The sequence below is a fragment of the Papaver somniferum genome, chromosome 7 (assembly GCF_003573695.1).
Source record: "Papaver somniferum cultivar HN1 chromosome 7, ASM357369v1, whole genome shotgun sequence".
NCBI classification, from domain to species: Eukaryota; Viridiplantae; Streptophyta; class Magnoliopsida; order Ranunculales; family Papaveraceae; genus Papaver; species Papaver somniferum.
This window is the reverse complement of record NC_039364.1, coordinates 40218016-40238314: the sequence shown is the minus strand read 5'-3', so window position 1 is coordinate 40238314 and position 20299 is coordinate 40218016. Positions and strand designations below refer to the sequence as shown.

The 20299-nt window shown below is 37.9% G+C and overlaps 2 protein-coding genes and 1 pseudogene across 4 annotated transcripts; 1 reads left to right on the top strand and 2 right to left on the bottom strand.

The window, feature by feature from the left end:
• Positions 1 to 7540: 7540 nt before the first annotated feature.
• On the top strand, positions 7541 to 8971 carry LOC113297057 (annotated as a pseudogene).
• Positions 8972 to 9068: 97 nt separating this feature from the next.
• LOC113297056 lies at positions 9069 to 13748 on the bottom strand. Of its 3 annotated transcripts, none has more exons than XM_026545456.1 (2): positions 13351 to 13748; positions 9069 to 11510 (listed from the first exon to the last, which is right to left on the bottom strand). In XM_026545456.1, exon 2 carries the CDS (start codon positions 11421 to 11423, stop codon positions 9663 to 9665), a length of 1761 nt encoding a protein of 586 aa, XP_026401241.1. In that variant the 5' UTR covers positions 11424 to 11510; positions 13351 to 13748; the 3' UTR covers positions 9069 to 9662. The 3 variants fall into 3 exon arrangements, with proteins under 3 accessions (XP_026401241.1, XP_026401240.1, XP_026401239.1); XM_026545455.1 differs by having other exon boundaries at positions 13462 to 13748; XM_026545454.1 differs by lacking the exon at positions 13351 to 13748 and adding an exon at positions 13081 to 13317.
• A 1516-nt stretch (positions 13749 to 15264) lies between these two features.
• LOC113294554 (protein FAR1-RELATED SEQUENCE 5-like) lies at positions 15265 to 18305 on the bottom strand. The gene is made up of 7 exons (XM_026542947.1): positions 18240 to 18305; positions 17692 to 18135; positions 16730 to 17552; positions 15903 to 16595; positions 15701 to 15825; positions 15432 to 15596; positions 15265 to 15306 (listed from the first exon to the last, which is right to left on the bottom strand). The coding sequence occupies exons 1-7, from the start codon at positions 18303 to 18305 to the stop codon at positions 15265 to 15267; spliced, it is 2358 nt and encodes a 785-aa protein (XP_026398732.1).
• Between the last annotated feature and the right edge of the window lie 1994 nt (positions 18306 to 20299).

Genomic DNA, 20299 nt, shown 5'->3' with positions numbered 1-20299 from the left:
AAAAGTATTAAGGAAAATTTTGAGAGTAGATTCTCATCTTGGTCTAGCACTTCTCTTTCACAAGCAGGAAGAGGAACCATGATTAAACATGTGCTTAATTCAGTCCCTATATATCAAATGGGTACTTTCAAGCTTCCTAATAATCTTCTTCAACAACTCACTTCAATTGAGAGGAAATTCTTCTGGGGTTATAACAATAACAAAGGCTCAAATCCTGTGGCATGGACAGCTGTTTGCAAAACCAATAAACAAGGTGGTTCAGCATTCAGAGATCTGGAGAAATTAAACTTAGCATTGCTTACTAAACTGGCCTGGAGAATATGCAGTGATTCAAGCAGCCTTATGTCTCAAGTTTTAGGTAGTAAATATTTCAAGGAAGGTGATCTCTTGCATCAAACCATTTCAACTAAAATTTGTTCATACACTTGAAATGGTATTACAAAAGGCCTGAAAGTGGTGAAGAAAAATTATTTCATGGAGATAAACAATGGGAAGAAAACAAAAATTTGGAAGGACAAATGGATTCCAGGCATGAATCACCCACCAGTCCCCATTAACGATCTTCACAGGTTCTATGAAGAAGTTTCTGAGTTGTATTTGCCTGATTCTAACCAGTGGGACATCAATCTCCTCAACAGACTTTTTGATGCTAATACTTCTCTCAAAATTCAATCTTTATTCATAGATTGAAGTAAGGAAGATGTGATGTTATGGATGCCCTCAAAAGATGGATCATTCTCAGTAAAGAGTACCTACAAAATGCTAACTCATACTGCACATGAGGTCCAAGTAAACAGAGTTACTATCAACTCTAGAATATGGAAATCACTGTGGAAAACGCAAGCAACAAATTATATAAAACTCTTTATATGGAAGTGCATTAGAGGAACTAATACTACAAAAAGTAGAAGATCTCAATACAACCCAGAAGTGGAAACTCACTGTGATATCTGTGGTCATGGTTTTGAGGATATAGAGCATATTATCTTTGCTTGTAAACATGCCAGGGCAGTCTGGAGGGGCATTAATGTTAATATAGATGCTGTCAGAGAAAATTGCAACACATTTGCAGATTGGATTCTCAGTTGGTTTACTCACTCAGACTCAAATCAGGATCAAAGATGGCTAATTACTTTGATGGTTGGAATTGTGGGTTTTGTGGAAAGATAGGTGTGAAGTTGTATTCCAGGGAGTATATCTAAACCCTCACAACACTGTGCATAGAATCCATTATCATATATCCTCACATATGCACTGCATTGACTCATATCAATCTACACTAAATATCGTTAGCATGAACATCTCTAACTGGAAACCCCCAATTAATGGTGTTGTTAAATTTAATGTTGATGGTTCATATAATGAAGATTCTAATCATTTTGGAACTGGTATTGTCTTACGCAACAATACAGGTGTTTGCCTTGGAATCAAAGGGAGCAATGGAGATGGAGCACTGAATCCAGAAGAGGTGGAGTGCATGGCTGTCAGGGAAGCACTTTCTTGGGCCAAAGATATGAAGATCTCAAATTTATAGATTGAAGCTGATGCTAAGCTAGTAGTTGACACCATTAATGGGAACATTCTACTCATTCAATGGGAGAATAGGAATTTAACAAAGGAGATAAAACACTTAATCTCTAGTTGTTGTTGTTTTTGTGAGTTTATTCATGTAAGTCGCAATGATAATCAAGTGGCAGATGTGGTAGCCAAGCATGTCGGGCAAACAACATAAAATTTTCTCTTTATCAAAAAAAAAAAAGGAACATAATTCTGTTTCAAGGGATTAGTCCTGATTTGCGGAAAATAAAGAAGAGGATAAGTCAACTGAGTCTGACTCATGAATATGGCGTTAGACTAAATGGTGATATGTGGAATACAATATATAGCTTAAACATTTTTAATCAGTTTAACATTGCTTGTAGAGAGGTGAAGAAGCAGATGGTTAAAGCTGTTGAATGTCTGTTCAGGTTGCCTGTGAAAAATAAGTTGTTGTTGTGCTGTGAGAGGGTCCCCACTCCAGGGGTGGTAAATCCTGATATGCCTGGGTATGGGTTTATTGGCAGATGTCATAATGGTGATTTCGTGATAGCTGAAGCCGGAGGAATTGGTGCGGCAACAAATTACATTGCTAAGATTATGGACAATTGCAGATCACTTGGACAGATTTCTACTTCTGACTGGCTCAAAGGCTGACTGTCAATGCTGCCAGAAAATTGCCTTGATAGACCTCTAATTTTGTAATTGGGCAAATGCCAAGATAACAATAAAAATAATCTACTACATAATCCCCCCGGCTCGCCACTATGGTATAATCCTAATCTGTTAGATTTTGTATAATCTCAAACACGTATAATAATGAGTTCGTGTCTCTTTCATTCATTCAACTTCCACTTTATACAAGACGCACAACCCTAGTTTTAGACCCTAGTGTTCGACCTGACATTGGACTTTCCATAACAGTTTAGACATTGGACTGTGAAGTAAGCCTAGGTCTCAAGCCAACAGTCTTGAGCCCATATATAACTCTCATAATACCCTCCCTCAAGACGGAGCATGGAGATCACACATGCCCATCTTGGAAATAAGATACTGAAACTGAGCTTTCCCTAAAGATTTAGTAAAAATATCCGCCAATTGCACTGTTGTAGGAGTGTAAGAAGGCGTAATAATCTTCTGCATGATAGCATCTCTAACCAGATGACAATCAACTTCAATATGCTTTGTTCGTTCATGAAAAACCGGATTCTGAGCAATATACAAAGCCGATTGACTATCACATAGAAGACGCGTACCATGTGGATGATGAACTCCCAAATCACCCAGTAATTTTTTCAACCATTTTAATTCACACGTATCCGCCGCCATATATCTATATTCCGCTTCAGCTGACGAACGAGAAACAGTATGTTGCTTCTTAGTTTTCCAGGAGATTGGAGAATACCCAAGAAGAACAAACCATCCTGTCAATGAGCGTCTAGTTAAGGGAAAACCAGCCCAATCTGAGTCACATCATCCTTTCAAATTAAGACCACTATCAGAGCGCAACAGAATTCCCTTCCCAGGATTCTTCTTCAAATATCGAACCACACGAAGAGCCGCTTCCCAATGTGCTATTCTCGGCAGTTGCATGAATTGAGACAAAATATGAACGGAATACGCTAGGTCCGGCCTAGTCACGAACAAATAGATTAAACGCCCAATCAGTCTTCGATATTTTTCCACATCCGTGAACAAATCTCCTTTGTCCAAAGAAAGACGATGATTCGTTTCCATTGGAAATTCTGCAGGTTTTGCACCTAATAAACCTGTTTCCATGATGATATCCAACGCACATTTGCGTTGACATATATAAAAACCTTTTGCACTCCGTGCCACCTCCAAACCCAGAAAATACTTCGACTTTCCCAAATCTTTCATCTTGAAACATTGTCCCAAGTAAAGTTTGAATTGATCAAGCGCAACTAAATCATTACCCGCAACAATCAAATCATACACATAGACCAAAACGTTAAGTTGGATTTTTTCCTTAGTCATAGTAAAAAGAGAATAATCGGAATATGATTGTCGAAACCCATAATTCTTCAAAGCTGCAGACAATTTTGCAAACCAACACCGAGGAGCCTGCTTTAAACCATATAAATATTTTTTCATCCTACACACCATATTAGACTTACCTTGAGAAAATCCGGGTGGTATATTCATATACACTTCTTCTTCCAAGTCTCCATGAAGAAATGCATTATGTACATCCATCTGATGCACTTCCCAATTCTTAATTGCTGCCACAGCTAGGAAAGTCCGCACTGTCGTCATTTTCGCCACTGGTGCAAATGTCTCATTGTAATCTAACCCTTCTACTTGATGATTCCCAAAGATCACCAGTCTAGCTTTGAGCCGCACCAACTGTCCATTCTCATCATACTTCTCTGTGTAAATCCATTTACTGCCAAGAGCTTTCTTTCCCGGCGGTAATTCTTCTAATTCCCATGTTCATTGTTCTTCCAAAGCTCGTATTTCTTCTGCCATTGCTTTACGCCATCCTGGATGCTTCATGGCTTCTTTGAAATTTTTAGGCACAGACCCAGCAGTAATTGCTGCAAGAAACTTTTTATGAACTGTAGAGAATCTATCACAACTAACATAATACGTCAAAGGATACGGCGTACCTGAGGATGATGACTGTGGAGAGTGAGCATGAGATGGACTAGTTTCTCGTACAGTGTGCGTTACAAAACCTTTGAGACGACTAGACGGAATCTTCTGTCGCCTTCCTTTACCCATACTAGCTTCCGTCACTTCTTCCTTCGAGACCACAGGGTTCTCAGTAATATATTCTGGGTTCTTAGTATCATCTTCCGGGTTCTCAGTAATGTCTTTCGGGTTCTCAGTAATGTTTTCTGGGTTCGCAGTAATACCTTCCTGGTTCCCAGTAATATATTCTGGGTTCTTAGTACTGTCTTCCGGGTTTTCAGTAATGTATTTTGGGTTCTCAGTAATGTCTTTTGGGTTCTCAGAAACATATTCTGGATTCTCAGTAACGCTTTCTGGGTTCTCTTTCTGCACTATTTCTTCATCATCACTCCAACACACGTCATTATTATCCCGAACTATCTCAGTTGGCTTATCAGGTACCCTAGATATGTAAGGAAACTGATGTTCATGAAACTCTACATCCCTTGAAACCAAAAATTGTCTTTTGTCTAAGTCATATACTTGCCATGCCTTTTTCCCAAAAGGATAACCAAGAAATACACACCTTCTTCCTCGACTTGCAAACTTATCCCCTTTACTACTTTGATCATGTGCATAACACAAGAAACCAAATACTTTCAACTGATTATATGGTGCCGGTTTCCCAAATAGAACTTCATATGGAGTTTTGTTGTTTAGAACCGGTGTAGGCGTACGATTAATCAAATACGCTGCTGTCAAAGCACATTCTCCCCAAAATCGGATCGGTAAATTTGCTTGAAATCTCAAAGCTCTTGCCACATTCATTATGTGCTGATGTTTTCTCTCCACTCTTACATTTTGTTGAGGTGTTCCTACACAGGATGTCTTAAAAACTATTCCATTAGTCTTAAAATATCCACGCAATGCATTAAATTCAGTTCCATTATCACTTCTAACAATTTTGATTTCTTTACCAAATTGACGTTTCACAAGCGCAATAAAGTTAAGAAATATTGTTTCAACCTCAGTTTTGCTTTGAATTAAATAAATCCACACACCTCTTGAAAAATCATCTACTATTGTTAGAAAATATTGTGCTCCAGAAGACGAACGCGTCTTATAAGGACCCCACAAATCTATATGAACCAAATCAAAACTACAACTGGATTTGCTCAAACTACTAGAAAAACTACTTCTACGATGTTTTGCACGCGGAAAAATATCACACGCATCATTATTCTTCTTCAATAATCTACCCACACCCGGTAACTGTTGTAACACTTTCTCTGATGGATGTCCCAATCGTTGATGCCACAACTCATACGTATCATCACTCACCGCAAGCACTTTAACTGGAGGCACACCACAGAACATATATAGTCCACCTCGTCGCTCACCCACTCCAATCACCTTCTTCGTCAACCGGTCCTGTATAAGACATAAATTGTTAGTACATTGAACATTGCATACTACCTCATCAATGAGTTGTGTAACTGAAATCAAGTTACAAGTTATCTGTGGCACATAAAGCACATTGTTCAATCTCAAACCACCAGGAAGAATAACTGTTTATTTTTTCTCAGAGTGAGCATATTTTCCGTCCGGCAGTCCCACAGAACATGCTCTAATATCTTTCACATTTATCATATCATCTCTTTTACACGTGACATGATTTGTAGCTCCTGTGTCTATAATCTAGGGTGTTTGATTTGTCTTACCTTGGAGCTGGGAACTGAATTTTCTTGAATTTAAATATTCAAGAACCTGCTGAACTTGACTTGCAGTCACGCCTGTCAGTCCTGATGCATCTCCTGAAGACCCAGTGGCAGGATGAGATGCTGTTGCTGCCGAGATGTTCAAATTATGCGCACGTATATTGCCTTGTCCTCTACCTCCTCTGTTGTTCACAAACCCGGCACCAGCACGTCCTCGACCACCAGTTCTGCCTCCTCGACCATATCCTCTTCCACCTCTTTGTCTGTCACCCCACCATTCCGGGTATCCAATAAGCTGAAAACACCCTTCTTGTGAGTGCCCTTCTCGGCTACAGTGCTTGCAATATTTGTTAGGATCATACATATTATTGTATGGACGCTGATCCGACTGAACCTTGAACGCCATAACATTGTCCTGTGTCTGAGACGCCACAACTCCGTCCCCCAATTTTAGACGTTCCGAATTAACCACTGCTTGATAAGCCACATCTATAGATGGCAGTGGATCTCTTGCCAGTAATTGTTCACACAGGGAGTTATACACAGTATCCAAACCAATCAAAAAATAGTGTAAGAAATCTTCTTCTCTCAACGTACTAACCTGTGTCGCAATGTTACACGTGCACTGGCCACAGCTACACTTCGGTATCTTCATGTACGTCACCATCTCATCCCATATCTTGTTCAATCTCCCATAGTACACGGCAACTTCCTCAGTTTTCTTCTGTTTGCACTCGCTTAAGGCAGCTTTCAACTGGCAGATCCGAGTTCCACTTACAACACAAAATCTCCTCTTCAAGTGCGTCCATAACAAGCTCGCATCATCATAATCCCCCAACGTTGATCTAATAGATGTCTCCAATGTATTGCTGATCCAAGAAACCAGCATTGAATGCACTGCAATCCACTCCTCCAACTCCTCAGGTTCCTTTGGTTCTTTGACGGTTCCATCAACAAAACCAAATTTTCTTTTGGCTATCAATGATCTTCTCACTGCTCTAGCCCATTCATCATAGTTTGTTCCCTTTAACACAATCGGTGTGATGACAATCCCTGGTCCATCACTTGATCCCAGATGATATTCTGGTTTCTTCTTTTGCATACCGTTTTCTACCTCTTTTCCTCTTTTAGATGATTCTGTATCATCCGCCATGTTTACTGGTCTAGGGTTCTCTTATTCTTGTTAATCAACTCTGGCTCTTGATGCCATGTTAGATTTTGTATAATCTCAAACACGTATGATAATGAGTTCGTGTCTCTTTCATTCATTCAATTTCCACTTTATACAAGACGCACAATCCTAATTTTAGACCCTAGTGTTCGACCTGACATTGGACTGTCCATAACAGTTTAGACATTGGACTGTGAAGTAAGCCTGGGTCTCAAGCCAACAGTCTTGAGCCCATATATAACTCTCATAATATAATCTCATTCCTATATAAGCTCCCAAAGTTTGAAATTCTGGCATGTCCCGAACAACTATAATCAGTAGCCTAATAATCCATACCAACACCTTACTTCAAAACCATCTTACAATGGAATCATCATCATCACAAACTGGATTCCAGTTTATGTTCATGGCCTTCTTCATCATTTTCGCTTCTTTGGTTTCTAAAGCCACGTCTGGCAGAGTAGTGTTATCGTCACTAACCATGGCTGATAGACACCAGCAATGGATGACTCAATATGGAAAAGTTTACACGAATTTAGCTGAGAAAGAGAAACGTTTTAATATTTTTAAGGCGAATGTTGAGTTCATCGAGTCATTCAGTAGAGCAGGAAACAAACCATACAAACTGAGTGTTAATGAATTCTCTGAGCTAACTAGTGAAGAATTCAGGTCTTCTCGGAACGGGTACAAAAAGTTGTCACCAAGTACCAAAACATTACTGCAGTACCTTCTGCCATGGATTGGACAAAAAAGGGAGCTGTGACGCCAATCAAGGACCAAGGCCAATGTGGTAAGTAGCCAACTAAGAATATGTCAAGCAGCAATAAATTGTTTAGTTGTGTATTGAACATGTAGATAACAGCCTCATAGTTTTAGACTGCTTTGTAACAAATTCTGGTGATTGGAAACAAAACCAAATTGCAGAATGTTGTTGGGCATTCTCTGCAGTAGCAGCGATGGAAGGAATTACACAGCTTACAAATGGTACACTAATCTCTATATCTGAACAGGAGCTAGTAGATTGTGACACTAGTGGTCAAGATCAAGGTTGCGAGGGTGGTCTTATGGACGATGCCTTCGAGTTCATCCAACAAAATAAAGGCCTCACAACCGAAGCTAACTACCCTTACAAGGGGAGTTCACGGTTCTTGTAGCATCAAGAAGGCAGATACCCATGCTGCCTCGATCGACGGGTATGAAGATGTACCAGCCAACAGTGAAACACCATTGCTAAAAGCTGTGTCAAAGCAACCTGTTTCAGTCGCAATTGATGCCAGTGGACAAGATTTCCAGTTCTACTCGAGCGGGGTTTTCACTGGAACCTGCGGAACCGAATTAGACCATGGTGTTACTGCTGTTGGGTACGGGACTGCTAGTGACGGAACTAAATACTGGCTAGTCAAGAACTCTTGGGGAGCTTCATGGGGTGAGGAGGGATATATAAGGATGCAAAGAGATGTTAATGCTAATGAAGGTCTCTGTGGTATTGCTATGGAAGCCTCCTACCCAACTGCATAAATTAGAATGAACCATGAATGGAGACTCGTCCTTGTTTCTTTTTACTTGTTCATGTACAATGTAAACTTCTACTATATATGTATCTGTAAAACTTGTGCAATGGATGTCTGCTCGAACAAGTAGGCAATGAAATTACATGAAAGTTGGGATATGAGCCATTACTTAACTCTTGCTGCACGTCCTTTCAATGATTCATATTGAGTTAATCATCAGTATAAAAGCAAGATAATGCAAACACATGCTCAAGTTGGAACTAAACAAATTGTCAAATTTATAGGTGTTTAAAAAAATAACATTCATTGCACGGGGTTCTTGAGCACTGTAAAACGGTTATTAGCCAGGCATATACTTGTCAGGAACCAGGGTATGGGACTTCCTAAGACTCTTAGAATCGAGCACGAGCACACTTCAGATCAAAATTAAGAATTTCCATCAATCTGATTCAAAGCAGCACAATGATTTGTTAAAGAAATCCGCAAACTGGATCTGTCAAAAGGAACTTTTTAATCGATATACACTGATTTACATATACATTTGAACATATGGATTACAGGAGGTGAGACGAAACATATGAGACATGTCTGATTTTATCTTGCTATGGCATTCTCATCTAAAAACACAAAAAAGTTATGCATAGCAGATTCACACCAAAAGTGATAAGACAGATTATATATATTATTACATAGCATCCATACCTTCACCAGGATTCGATTCTTCCGTATGCGCTATTACTTGGCTAACTTGTTCTGGTCAACTTGCAGCACTGAGAACCTTGCTAGAGTTCTTAAAACTCAAGCAGCACTGATCCTTCCTTCACAATGAGCGGAGGACACTGAAATATACTTATTTATTTCTCTGGATACAAAAGTGTCAAAGCCTCTTATGACTTTTCGTTTTGAGTTTCTCAGTTCGATGATGTCACAGATCGTGTTCAGGCTTGTACTTCACATCTTTTTGTTCAGAGTAATGATTGACCAAAGCCCATTCGCCCACCTCTGTATCTTCTTTAGGCATTCAGGGGAACCAAGTTAGAACCCATTCTAGCTATCTTCTCGCTTTTGTATTCAAACTTTAGATCTGTTCTTCTATTTTTTGAACTTGATTTTTATGGCCTTTCCAGTCTCCACTTGATTGATTGTTTCATTTGGGATTCTGGTTTGGTGATCGGTTTCTAATGCCAACGGCTTGACATAATCCAATTTATTGTGCTTCCCCTGGCCCTTTCTTCTTTTGTACGTTACAGGTGGAAAAGCACCATCATGTAAGCCATCTGAAGCAGCAGAAGAATCATGTAGCTTCTGAGATCCTCCAACATTGAAATATCTATGCCGATTTATTCGATCAAAAGAAGTTGGAAACATTTCATGCTTTCCACTTCCAACATCTGCTAACCCAGACCTTGAGTCTGAATATCTTGGATACGCAACCACAAGCCTTCCTGAGGTAGGTACCATATGCTGCTCCTCTTGGTAGTAGCCCTTCTCAACCTGGTAAGGTTCCGACAAAAGATGCGAGGGTTCTCTATTTTCCCGGACCAAGCTCTGCCAATCATTTTGCCGTCCATGGGCATATTTCTTCATATTCAGGGAAGAAGACACTCTTCCTCCATTAGAATTATAGACATCATGAGCCATTGTACCAGGATTGCCTTCAAACACGTGGTGTTCTTGTAAATCCGTGAAAGCTTCAAATGATGGATCCTTGGCTTGTTTCTTCTTTCTAATAGATTTCTGGAGGTTTCTGTTTAGGCTAATTGAACCATTTCCATACTCTACTGTCTGCCGATCCATGATAAAATTAGGTGGTTCAGGATTCCTGTAAGCTTCTCTACCAATAGCATTGTGATATAGAAGTGAATCCTCGCCAGTTTTGAACATGGAGGGCTCCATGCCGGCTGGTTGCTGTCGAACCAGAGGGACTTTAGGCACTATCCTCAGTACACCCTTTGGTTGGGGTCGAGATGGTTCCCACATATCAGGGGTAATTGATTGTTGGACGTGTTTTTGGAACGTATCCGTTCCCCCAGCCTTTAGTTTCAATACTCCCTTCCCATTGGGTTTTGGAGCAGCAAGTTTCACTCCATTAGCAAGAACAGGGGGCAAAAATTGAATTTTTTCTTCTTGAACTTTTATATGCTTCACCTTCTTCGACAAAGGGATCATGACTGTTTTCGTGTTGACCTCTTTCTCTAACAAATCTTCATTCATAGGATATGCATTAAGATCAAGAGAATTTGTGCCCTTCTTCCTCGACTTCCATATATAAACACGTTCCTCGATGCTAATGCCCAATTGGCATTGATCCCAAACCCTTTTCATGTCCCCTAAAGTTCGAACCATATTATCGTGGTATAACCCTATTGACTGATAGTGAGCTCTTCGCTGTAAAAAAGTTAGACCTTCTCTGAAACGAGTCACCTTTGGAGGATAAAATCCACCTTTCAATCTGTCAAAAAGTTTGGTCACTGGACTGCCAAAAAATATGTTTTTACCACCAAGCAGCTCTGCCATGGTCAGCCAGAAGGTTTGTTGGTCCATATCTGGAAGGTATGCAGAGAGGGAGAACCTTTCTCCGTCAGTTAAACATGAATTCCATGTTTCCAAGGATAGTATCTCCTTTAAATCTGGAAGATCATAGAGTTCATACGGAATGCTAAAGGCCTGACCTCCAACCATACTAAGCTCGCAGCCAACATCTGCAAGTTCCTGATCAGAATCATCTCCTGAATCTGCCCCTGCAACTGTTGCTCCTTCTTTCTCTATCTTATCAATATAAGGAGACTGAGAACTATTTCCAGAATAGCTGCCATCTCCGGACGCCCTATAGCCAATCTTGACAATACCCATTGACAAGAAAGGACCAAGACGTTTAATTTGTCAAAGTAGGAAATAAAATTCCCAGTGTAGGATCCTGAGAAACCGTGGAGAGAATGCCTGCAGCACAGCAAAACATTTACCCGTCAGAAGAGAAGAAATCTTGTCCAGAAGAGTTCTTTAATCAGATGTTCAAGTAATCTAGAGAAAAATATGTACACTTGGTCAACTATCCAGACGACAAAAAAGAATGGCAACTAAGTACTTTCATACAGATGAATACAGCCATTCCACAGTTTGAATTTTGTAACAAGAGAAGTCACGAGAACTATGAATACAGCCATTCCACAGTTTGAATTTTGTAACAAGAGAAGTCACGAGAACTTAGACAAACTTACTGAGAGCATATGAAACCAAACTAACCTAAAGAATGAGAATGCAATAGTATGCTTCCTAAATTATTTGAGATAGGTAAAGTGGAAGATAATGAATGAGGTAATAGGTGTTGAATGTATAAGACCCACGGGCCACAGCATTTTGCGACTTTACTATAGATATTGTAATAAACGTCAAATTGAAATGTTAACAAAGTGTAAAGACATTAACAAAGGTCGACAAATCTAGACACCACTTTCCATGTGTCGAGACAATTAGAGTCAATATTATGTACAAAGCGCGTAGTTGGTATGCTGATAAGCAATGAGAGCATATGAACATATATAAACAAAAATGTAAAAAAAAATGGAAGTTGTAAGAATATCGTAAGCACTATTATGTGAAGATTTTCTGGCAGGTGCACAATATTTGGCATGTCGATTCTTCCACAAAGCAGACGGGGCTTTCTGAATGGGTAAGGTTTGATGGGTCCAAGACAATGAACAAGTCTTGAGCACCAAAGTGCAGACACGATTGTCATCTGACAAACGATTGCAATCCTACCAGAAGGAATAATTGGATACTGCATAAATTATGCTATAAGTTTTGCACAATCAAGGGAAAACATTCTTATGGAATGGAAACAACAAGAACTATTAAGTTGGGTGAATTAGCATTAGCTCCTCATTGTACATGCACGAGGTATGCTGTACGCATTTAAGACTTTGTGAACTTTTACGAGTAACAACCAAGAAGGTATCCGATGGATCTACTTATTATCAAGATCAACCAACTCCTGCTAAGAACCTGATTCCAACTAGTGAAAAATAACTTACCCGGGGTTAAAAAGCTCTCTCAGAGAAGAACAACACAAAGTTCAACACCTATCTTGGTTTTCTAATTTACTGATTAGAAAACTAGTGTGACCATTCAGCAACAGCTACTTTGATACACACTACCTGCTCAAAGATTCTAGCAACAAAACCTACAAGCAAACATGCTGAAAAAACTTCTTCTTCCTAAATTCTAGATTTCCAGTTTACAACTCTGAGTCCAAACATATGTCAATTAAGACAACCAAATCCTAATCAAAAGCAATTTCATTAAAAAAAAACAGCAAAATCAAACAGATGCCCAAATTCCTACAAACAACCAGAGATTAAGATCCATGTAACTCTATACCCAGATTACTAACTTGAGATTTCAATCAAACTACCAAACAAGATCTAAAAAACATACCACATGAAAGAACTAAAACTAAGATAACACAAATGGATCTAAACAACGAAAACCAAGGGAAGGAACAAAAACTTACCAATCAAATCAGATGAGAAGACGCAAAATAAAAGCGAAGCTCGAGTTAATCATGAGTTAAGAATCAATTTGATATAACCATACGCAAAGAATCCAAAATTTGCAGGTGGATATAACAAAATGAGATATGCCCTAGAAAGAGTAAATAATAATACAGACAAAACATAAAATATGAAAGATTCAGAAATTCATTGCTGTTCATACTTCATACCATAATTGTTTGTTGTGGAAAATATAATATCATCAAATTGTAACAGTGAAAAAAAAGTACCTATATTATGGAATTTCTGGGCTATAGTCTGTAAAAGAGGCCCAAACCCATATCTCCATTTTCATTAATTAAGTTGTTCTGAAAGAAAGAAAGAAAGTTTTATATTTTTACCTGGTTAATATTGAGTCCTGTAATGGTAGAATCAAGTCTGAAGAAGATTGAGATCCGAGGTTTAACTCCACCCATTCGTTTGCCTTTTTCTTTTCTTTTTTCTATTTTTTGTTTTTTCTTTTGTGAAGTATTCTGTGTGTTTCTGCAAACAATTCCAGAAACTGAAACAATACACCACAAACACCCTGTTTTTTCTCTCTCTAGATTTGGTTAATTCAAATTAATAATATATTAATGTTTGATTAGTAAATGAAATTTTGCTAAATTGTACTGCAAATTTATTAGTGGTATACTTTTCTTGTAAATAGTAAAGGACATTATTTTTCTTGTTCTACTATTATCTAATGTGGGATGTATACAGTATACAGTTGTATGAGACTGAATCACCCATTCTTCTCTTTTAAACCATGTATTAAAGCTTGTAATGTATAAAGTTTTCTTTTGGTCCCAAGTCTCTTTTCTTCTCCGGTACAAAAGAGGAACAAGCAATTGCTTGTAATTGTATACTTACCACCTAAATAGTTGAGTGCAAATTTGTGCACCCCTTGATTACCGGGGTGCACGTTCCTGCTCCTCCCATTGGTCCACGTTAAGAGATCTGGTTTCCGGTTTCCTATCTTAATCTTTATGTTTTCCTTTTTTTTTTATCTTAAATTATATTTAAAATACCAGAAGTTGAAGTCAGCGTCCTAATTTCTCTCAATTAAATCCATGTTTATCTCTCTTCACCCCCGATTGAATCTCCACCAAAAAAATTTCTCTCTCTTCGAAACCCACTAAGAAATCACTGAATCGACAAAAAAAGAAAGAAAATGGTATGTTAATTGGCAGAGGAGATACTAATCTCTTAAGACCGAATACTTGTGGAAAGGAAAAAACCCGACAGTTTTGAATGTAAAATTTTGTATTGGTTACAAGGAATCTTTTCTTTTTATCATCAAGAACGATGAGTGTGTTCATTGGTTTTTTTCATTTTTTCTTTTTAGTATTCTTCATACACCGGAAGCTAATTTTTTTGTTCAACTATGTACATATCTCTGCTCCTGCACCTAATGAAACGCTTATGCTCGCCAGTTGGAAAGACATGTCCGAAAGTCATCGCGTCAAAGAGTAGGAAATGCTTCTTAGCCCACGTGAGATATGCGAGCATGCACACGAACATGAGATATTGCAACCCTATCTGTAGGATTGGAGCTTCAACGAAGTTAACATTAACTCATGTGAACATGCTTCATTGAAATTGTACACTTAACGTAGAAAATATAGTTTTAATTCTCTTTTTTTTCTTGTTTTAAGTTCTGGAATCGTGTGTAGTTTTTTGTTTTCTTTGTGTTGCAGTGCAGATGATAGTTTTATACCCACTACGACTACTACGGAAATTTTCCATATTCCGTCTGCAACAACGAATGCCAGTCTACCCATATGGCTTGTCCAAGTTCTTTTTTATGTCTGCGACAAGTCGTAACTATGACTGCAGTTTTGAGGCTTGGATGTAAGTTCATTTTTTTGATTTTGAACAAGAAAAGGTCTTTTTTTTAATCCACGGAACCAAACAGAAATGACTATTGCATTAATGCATAAAAGGAAATTGTTGATAAGAGTAAAGAAAGAAACAAGTCTGAACAAGAAAGGAATTCAATACATTTTTTTAGCATAAATCCCTTGGGAGTTTCTGAAACTAAATGTTTAAACTGAACCATAAGAAGTCTGACAAAAAATGTTGAAACAAAATAAGTTTAGATTGAGCCAAAATGATAAGAGTGAAGAAAGAAACACGTCTGTGCACAAGCACTCTTCTAAGTTCTAACCATTATTGACGTCTAAATGCCCATTATCATCAAGTACCTGTAAACAAAACGCACCAAAACTAACTGTTAGAATCTCGTTTATAAATTGATTATCACTAGGATAGTAGTTGTTGGCGGAAAAATTAGAACACCAAAATTTTATTATATGTTTAACAAATAAACCTGGCCACCAACAACAATGCCGATACCCAATTTCCCAATTTCTTTTTTTCTTGGGCAATTCCGAGTATCGTGACCTCCCTTGTCACATGTTTTGCAAATTCTTGGTTTCCTCTTTGTCGTAGAGATACTTGTACCAATAGACGTAGAGTTTTGGGAACGTGCTGCCTATTCATGATATATGGAAACAACTTAAGTGTATTGAAATATTTAGACACTAACACACACGTATATAAATTTGATGTTAATATATATACAAGTCTAGTTTTCACCTGCTGTGTCAAAAGAGATCCACTATGCAGTAATAGTCTTTGATGATCAACAACTCCTTGTGAGGCTTCTAGTCCTTCTGAATTATACACCAATTGGTTCATGGTAACTTCATCCACTGTGCGACCTGAAATGGTGTTCTTGAGAAATTTTCTAACATGCTAACACAATTAGAAATGCATAGGTAAAAAAATGGAGACTAACCTTTTTTAACTGAATTTTTTGGTACTCCAGTGTCAAACGGACCCTTTATCCGTTTCCTTGATTGGCCTTTAGAAATCTTTTTTTGTGGGTCTCGAAGTACTTCCTCCTCAATCACATTTGGTACCGGGGTCGGGGCATTTGATGTACTATGTGGAACATTAGACTCTTGTTCCTTTAGTGAACGTATGTGTGCCTCCATCTGTTGTTCCACTCTCAGCAGTGACAACTTAGTCAAATCAAATAATTCTTTTGATTGTGAACAACACTTGCTAACAATTCTTTGAGAAATATGTGACAACTCACTGTAACACTGTGTAGCAGATGGGTCGTTGTCATTTGGGATTAAATCGCCAGAAGCGTCGAACACAACTTCGTTTGTAGCTTTTTTAGACCATCTTTTTAAGTAGTACTGCGGGGGTAGATTTTTGTACTGCAAGTCATGGAAGACTTTTAGTGCATGGGCACAAAGAATTCCACTAAATTCGAACTTCCTACAAGAACATGAAACCGAATTCTCGATGCTATTGTATGTGAGTGTACGTATCCTTCTCATATCGTCAATATCTTTTGCCTTATAAATACGAATGCCTCCATCTTCTTTTTCCATTTCCAATAACAACCCAACAATTAACTTGAGCTCTTCTTGAAAGATACTGAACATTTTTCGAGTATAAAATTTAGCTGCTTCACGCGCTACATTCCAATAAAAAAAACATCAGGCGATGTTTGTTGCGTTTTAAATTCCTCCTCCAATACCTTTTCTCGTCGATCAGTCATAGCCTTAGAATATTTATGAAAAAATTGTCGCAGAAGAATTTTTCCATTACAGAAGTAAGACTTCAGAAACTTGTTAATGCTCTCACTTCTCTGTGTTGTGGTTATTCCAGCACAAAAATAAGAATGACTGTAAACTTGAGCCCACTTTTCTCGCAAATCATATATCCCTTGCAACCACTCATTATTTGTAAGCTTATAATCCTCAAGCATTTTTTTCCAGTTTTTTTCAAATTCATCAATTGTTTCCGGATCATATATGCAAGATTTGAAATCTGATGCAAATGATTTATACTCAGAAAATGTTTTACCCAAATGCTTAGCTGCGTTTTGACTGATATGCCACAAGCATAATCCATGGTGAGAATCTGGAAACACTTCTTCAACGGCTTTTAAAATTCCTGGTGCTTGATCACTAAATATACTTACAGGTCTCTTTCCTTCCATAGCCTCCATGAAAGTATTAAATAACCACACCACAGCATCAGTTGATTCACCATCTATTAGTCCACATCCAAAAAGTGTTGTTTGCCCATGGTTATTTATCCCCACAATTGGTGCACAAAGCATGTTGTAATTTTTCGTCCGGAACGTCGTGTCGAAACATACGGCATCACCAAATAATGCATAATCTCTTCTCGACTGTGCATCACAAAAGAAAACACCACGTGTTTCTCCGTCTTCATTTGTTCGAAAACAGTAGAAAAAATGCTTGTTTTCCTGTTTCTTTTTCTTGAAATAGTCTAAGAGACATTGTGCATCACCTTTCTTGAAGAATTCAAGCCTTTTAATCCTATGTATAAAATTGTTAGAATCAATTCTAGTGAAGTTAAGGTTTCTAGCGCAACCAGATTCTTCACGCATATATGAGAATTTCTGCCGGTTTTATACCAGAATCGTACATTTTACTGATAATCCCCTGTTGGGGAACCTCGATTTTTCTTTGGGACTTCAGATAATGGGAACCCCATGCCGGTACGAGATCGTGTGTATGATTCGCGCAAAAACCGATTACCTCATACTTGTCACCATCACAAAGTTTAATCTCAAACATAGCTTTACATCCAAATCTTCGTTCAGCTCTTTTCTTCTTAGGTGTTCTAACCTTCCTGTATGAACCTTCACAATTACAAACCAAAAGTTGCCGACGAATTTTCTCGGTTCGGTTTCTATTTGTTCTTTGTATCCTCACACTAAAACCAACCTTTCTTGCGTATATGTTGTAGTATTCATAAGCTTCGTCTATTGTGTCAAATATCATTCCAATCTTTGGATCTTCTTTCGTCCTAGTTTCAATACCATCTGAAAATATTTCTCTCGTTTCATGATTTTCAACCTTTTCACAGTACTCATTTACCATTTCACAGTCACTTTCAAATCCCAAACTATCTTTTGAACAATTGCTATAATTACCATCAATGTCACCTTCATCTTCGCTAACGTTACATGATTTACTTACCTATGAAAACCATTTCAAGAGTTATATGAATCCATATATTAGCCAGCAAACAAAAAACACATATAAATCAGAAGGAAAAAAAACAGAAAAATCATAGAAGTTACCTCAATTATCGAATCTCCACGAGGAGCAATATCGACATTAGCTTCATAAAATTCTTTCAAAATCATGTTGTTGCTGGGGTTTTGAAAAGTGATAGAGAACAAGACTGATTCAGTAGACTTTCCGTATTCTTATTCTTCTTTTTTATTTGGAGAGAAGAGAGATAAACATGGATTTAATTGAGAAAAATTAGGGCGCTGACTTCATTTTCTGGTATTTTAAATATAATTTAAGATAAAAAAAAAAAAGAAAACATAAAGATTAAGATGGGAAACCGGAAACCAGATCTCTTAACGTGGACCAATGAGAGGAGCAGGAACGTGCACCCCGGTAATCAAGGGGTGCACAAATTTGCACTCATTTTCTGGTATTTTAAATATAATTTAAGATAAAAAAAAAAGAAAACATAAAGATTAAGATGGGAAACCGGAAACCAGATCTCTTAACGTGGACCAATGAGAGGAGCAGGAACGTGCACCCCGGTAATCAAGGGGTGCACAAATTTGCACTCTAAATGAGTAGTTCCCATTAAATTGTTATAATTTCCATAAAAAAGAAAATGGTCATTTACAGTTTGGTTCTTAGATTTTGACGGGAAGTTAGTTTGGGTTTAACATTTGTCCAACTTAAACTTTGATATTTATAAATGATAATGACCATTTTTTACTCAGTTAGGGCTAACTTTGTTAACTTAGATCTTGATAGTAAGATCCGACGGTTAACGTGCAACCCATAAATCAAAGGCTATAAATAAAATTCCTAAAATTCACCATCTTCTTCCCAACTTACCTTATCTGGTTAATTAACCCACCACTAGGGATGCACATGGGTCGGTTTGGGTCGGTTTTGGCCTCACCCACCACCCGACCCACTTATGGCGGGTAACAGAAGTTGTCACCCGCAACCGACCCAACAACACAATGGGTCGGTTTTCACCCGACCCATTGTGACGGCGGGTTTGGTCGGGTGGGTGGTGGGTTATCCACCATAAAATAAAATGACATTACATTAACAAGGAACAGAGTTATTGAGTATAACTGTATAACAGTATAAGTGTATAACAAAGTTGATAAAGCTAACAATAAAAAGGAACAGAGTTGAATTGTTCAAAGCTCAAAAGATAAAAGAGTGCATTACTATTGAGTATTGTCTACTATACTAAAGCCTAATTTCATATAAAGCGACCAACAGCGAGTCGCTGCAAGCCTGAAAGTTTGTGGATGTTTTACCTCCGAATGGCTGAAAGCCTGAAATAAAACGAAGTCTGTAAATGAGTTACAGTAACAAAGATGAACTCAGAAAGATCAAGCTACTGACAATGACCCTTGGCGTCATTACCTTGTCTAAGCCAATAGGAATCAATCATCTATGAGTCTATGACGATAGAAGAAGCAGCAAGGTCACTGAAACTGAATAGCTCTGCAAGCGAAATGAACAATTAGAATGAATGAAAGGGTAGATGAATTTCTTGAAACAAGTAAAATAGCTCTGCAAGCGAAATGAACATTTTAGTTTATCCATCCACAACAACAGCAAGTACCAACACAAACTGCCCATCAGTACACCGGACAGTCACTGTAATTAGATGAAATAGTACACGGTAGTTACACGTGTTTTACAGTTTTATTGCAGCTTAGAAGAATAACACCTCTAAAAACACATAAATATTAACAACGAGGTCCACACTCCACAGTAAGACTTCTCCCTGATATTATCATATATACAAACAAGTTAAACCCTAAATTGAAAATGCATGAATCAACGAGGTCCACACGGCATTTATAGACTGTATTTTAAGTTTCAAAATTCTAATTGACTAGGTAATTTTCACAAACAGTTATAGGCTACTCTAAAAAATCAATTAGAACTTGCTAGGTAATCAATTCAAGGCTTGATTTATGATGGTAATAATAACTTATTTGGCTGCCTAGATTTACAAATCTTCATGAAATCATTTATCACATTAAAATATATACACATCTTGATATTAAGAGTTAAACACAAAGAGATTAGACAATTTCAAGCTAAATATGTCGGTGTGCAAAATCAAATATCAGACTTA

Excerpts from the sequence above, each read along its gene's own strand:
- LOC113297056 (XM_026545456.1), bottom strand. The coding sequence starts at position 11,423 with ATGGGTATTGTCAAGATTGGCTATAGGGCGTCCGGAGATGGCAGCTAT.
- LOC113294554 (XM_026542947.1), bottom strand. The coding sequence starts at position 18,305 with ATGATTTTGAAAGAATTTTATGAAGCTAATGTCGATATTGCTCCTCGT. Across the intron at positions 18,136-18,239 it reads GTGGAGATTCGATAATTGAG|GTAAGTAAATCATGTAACGT; the intron begins GTAACTTCTATG and ends TGGTTTTCATAG. Across the intron at positions 17,553-17,691 it reads GTGATGGTGACAAGTATGAG|AAATTCTCATATATGCGTGA; the intron begins GTAATCGGTTTT and ends TAAAACCGGCAG.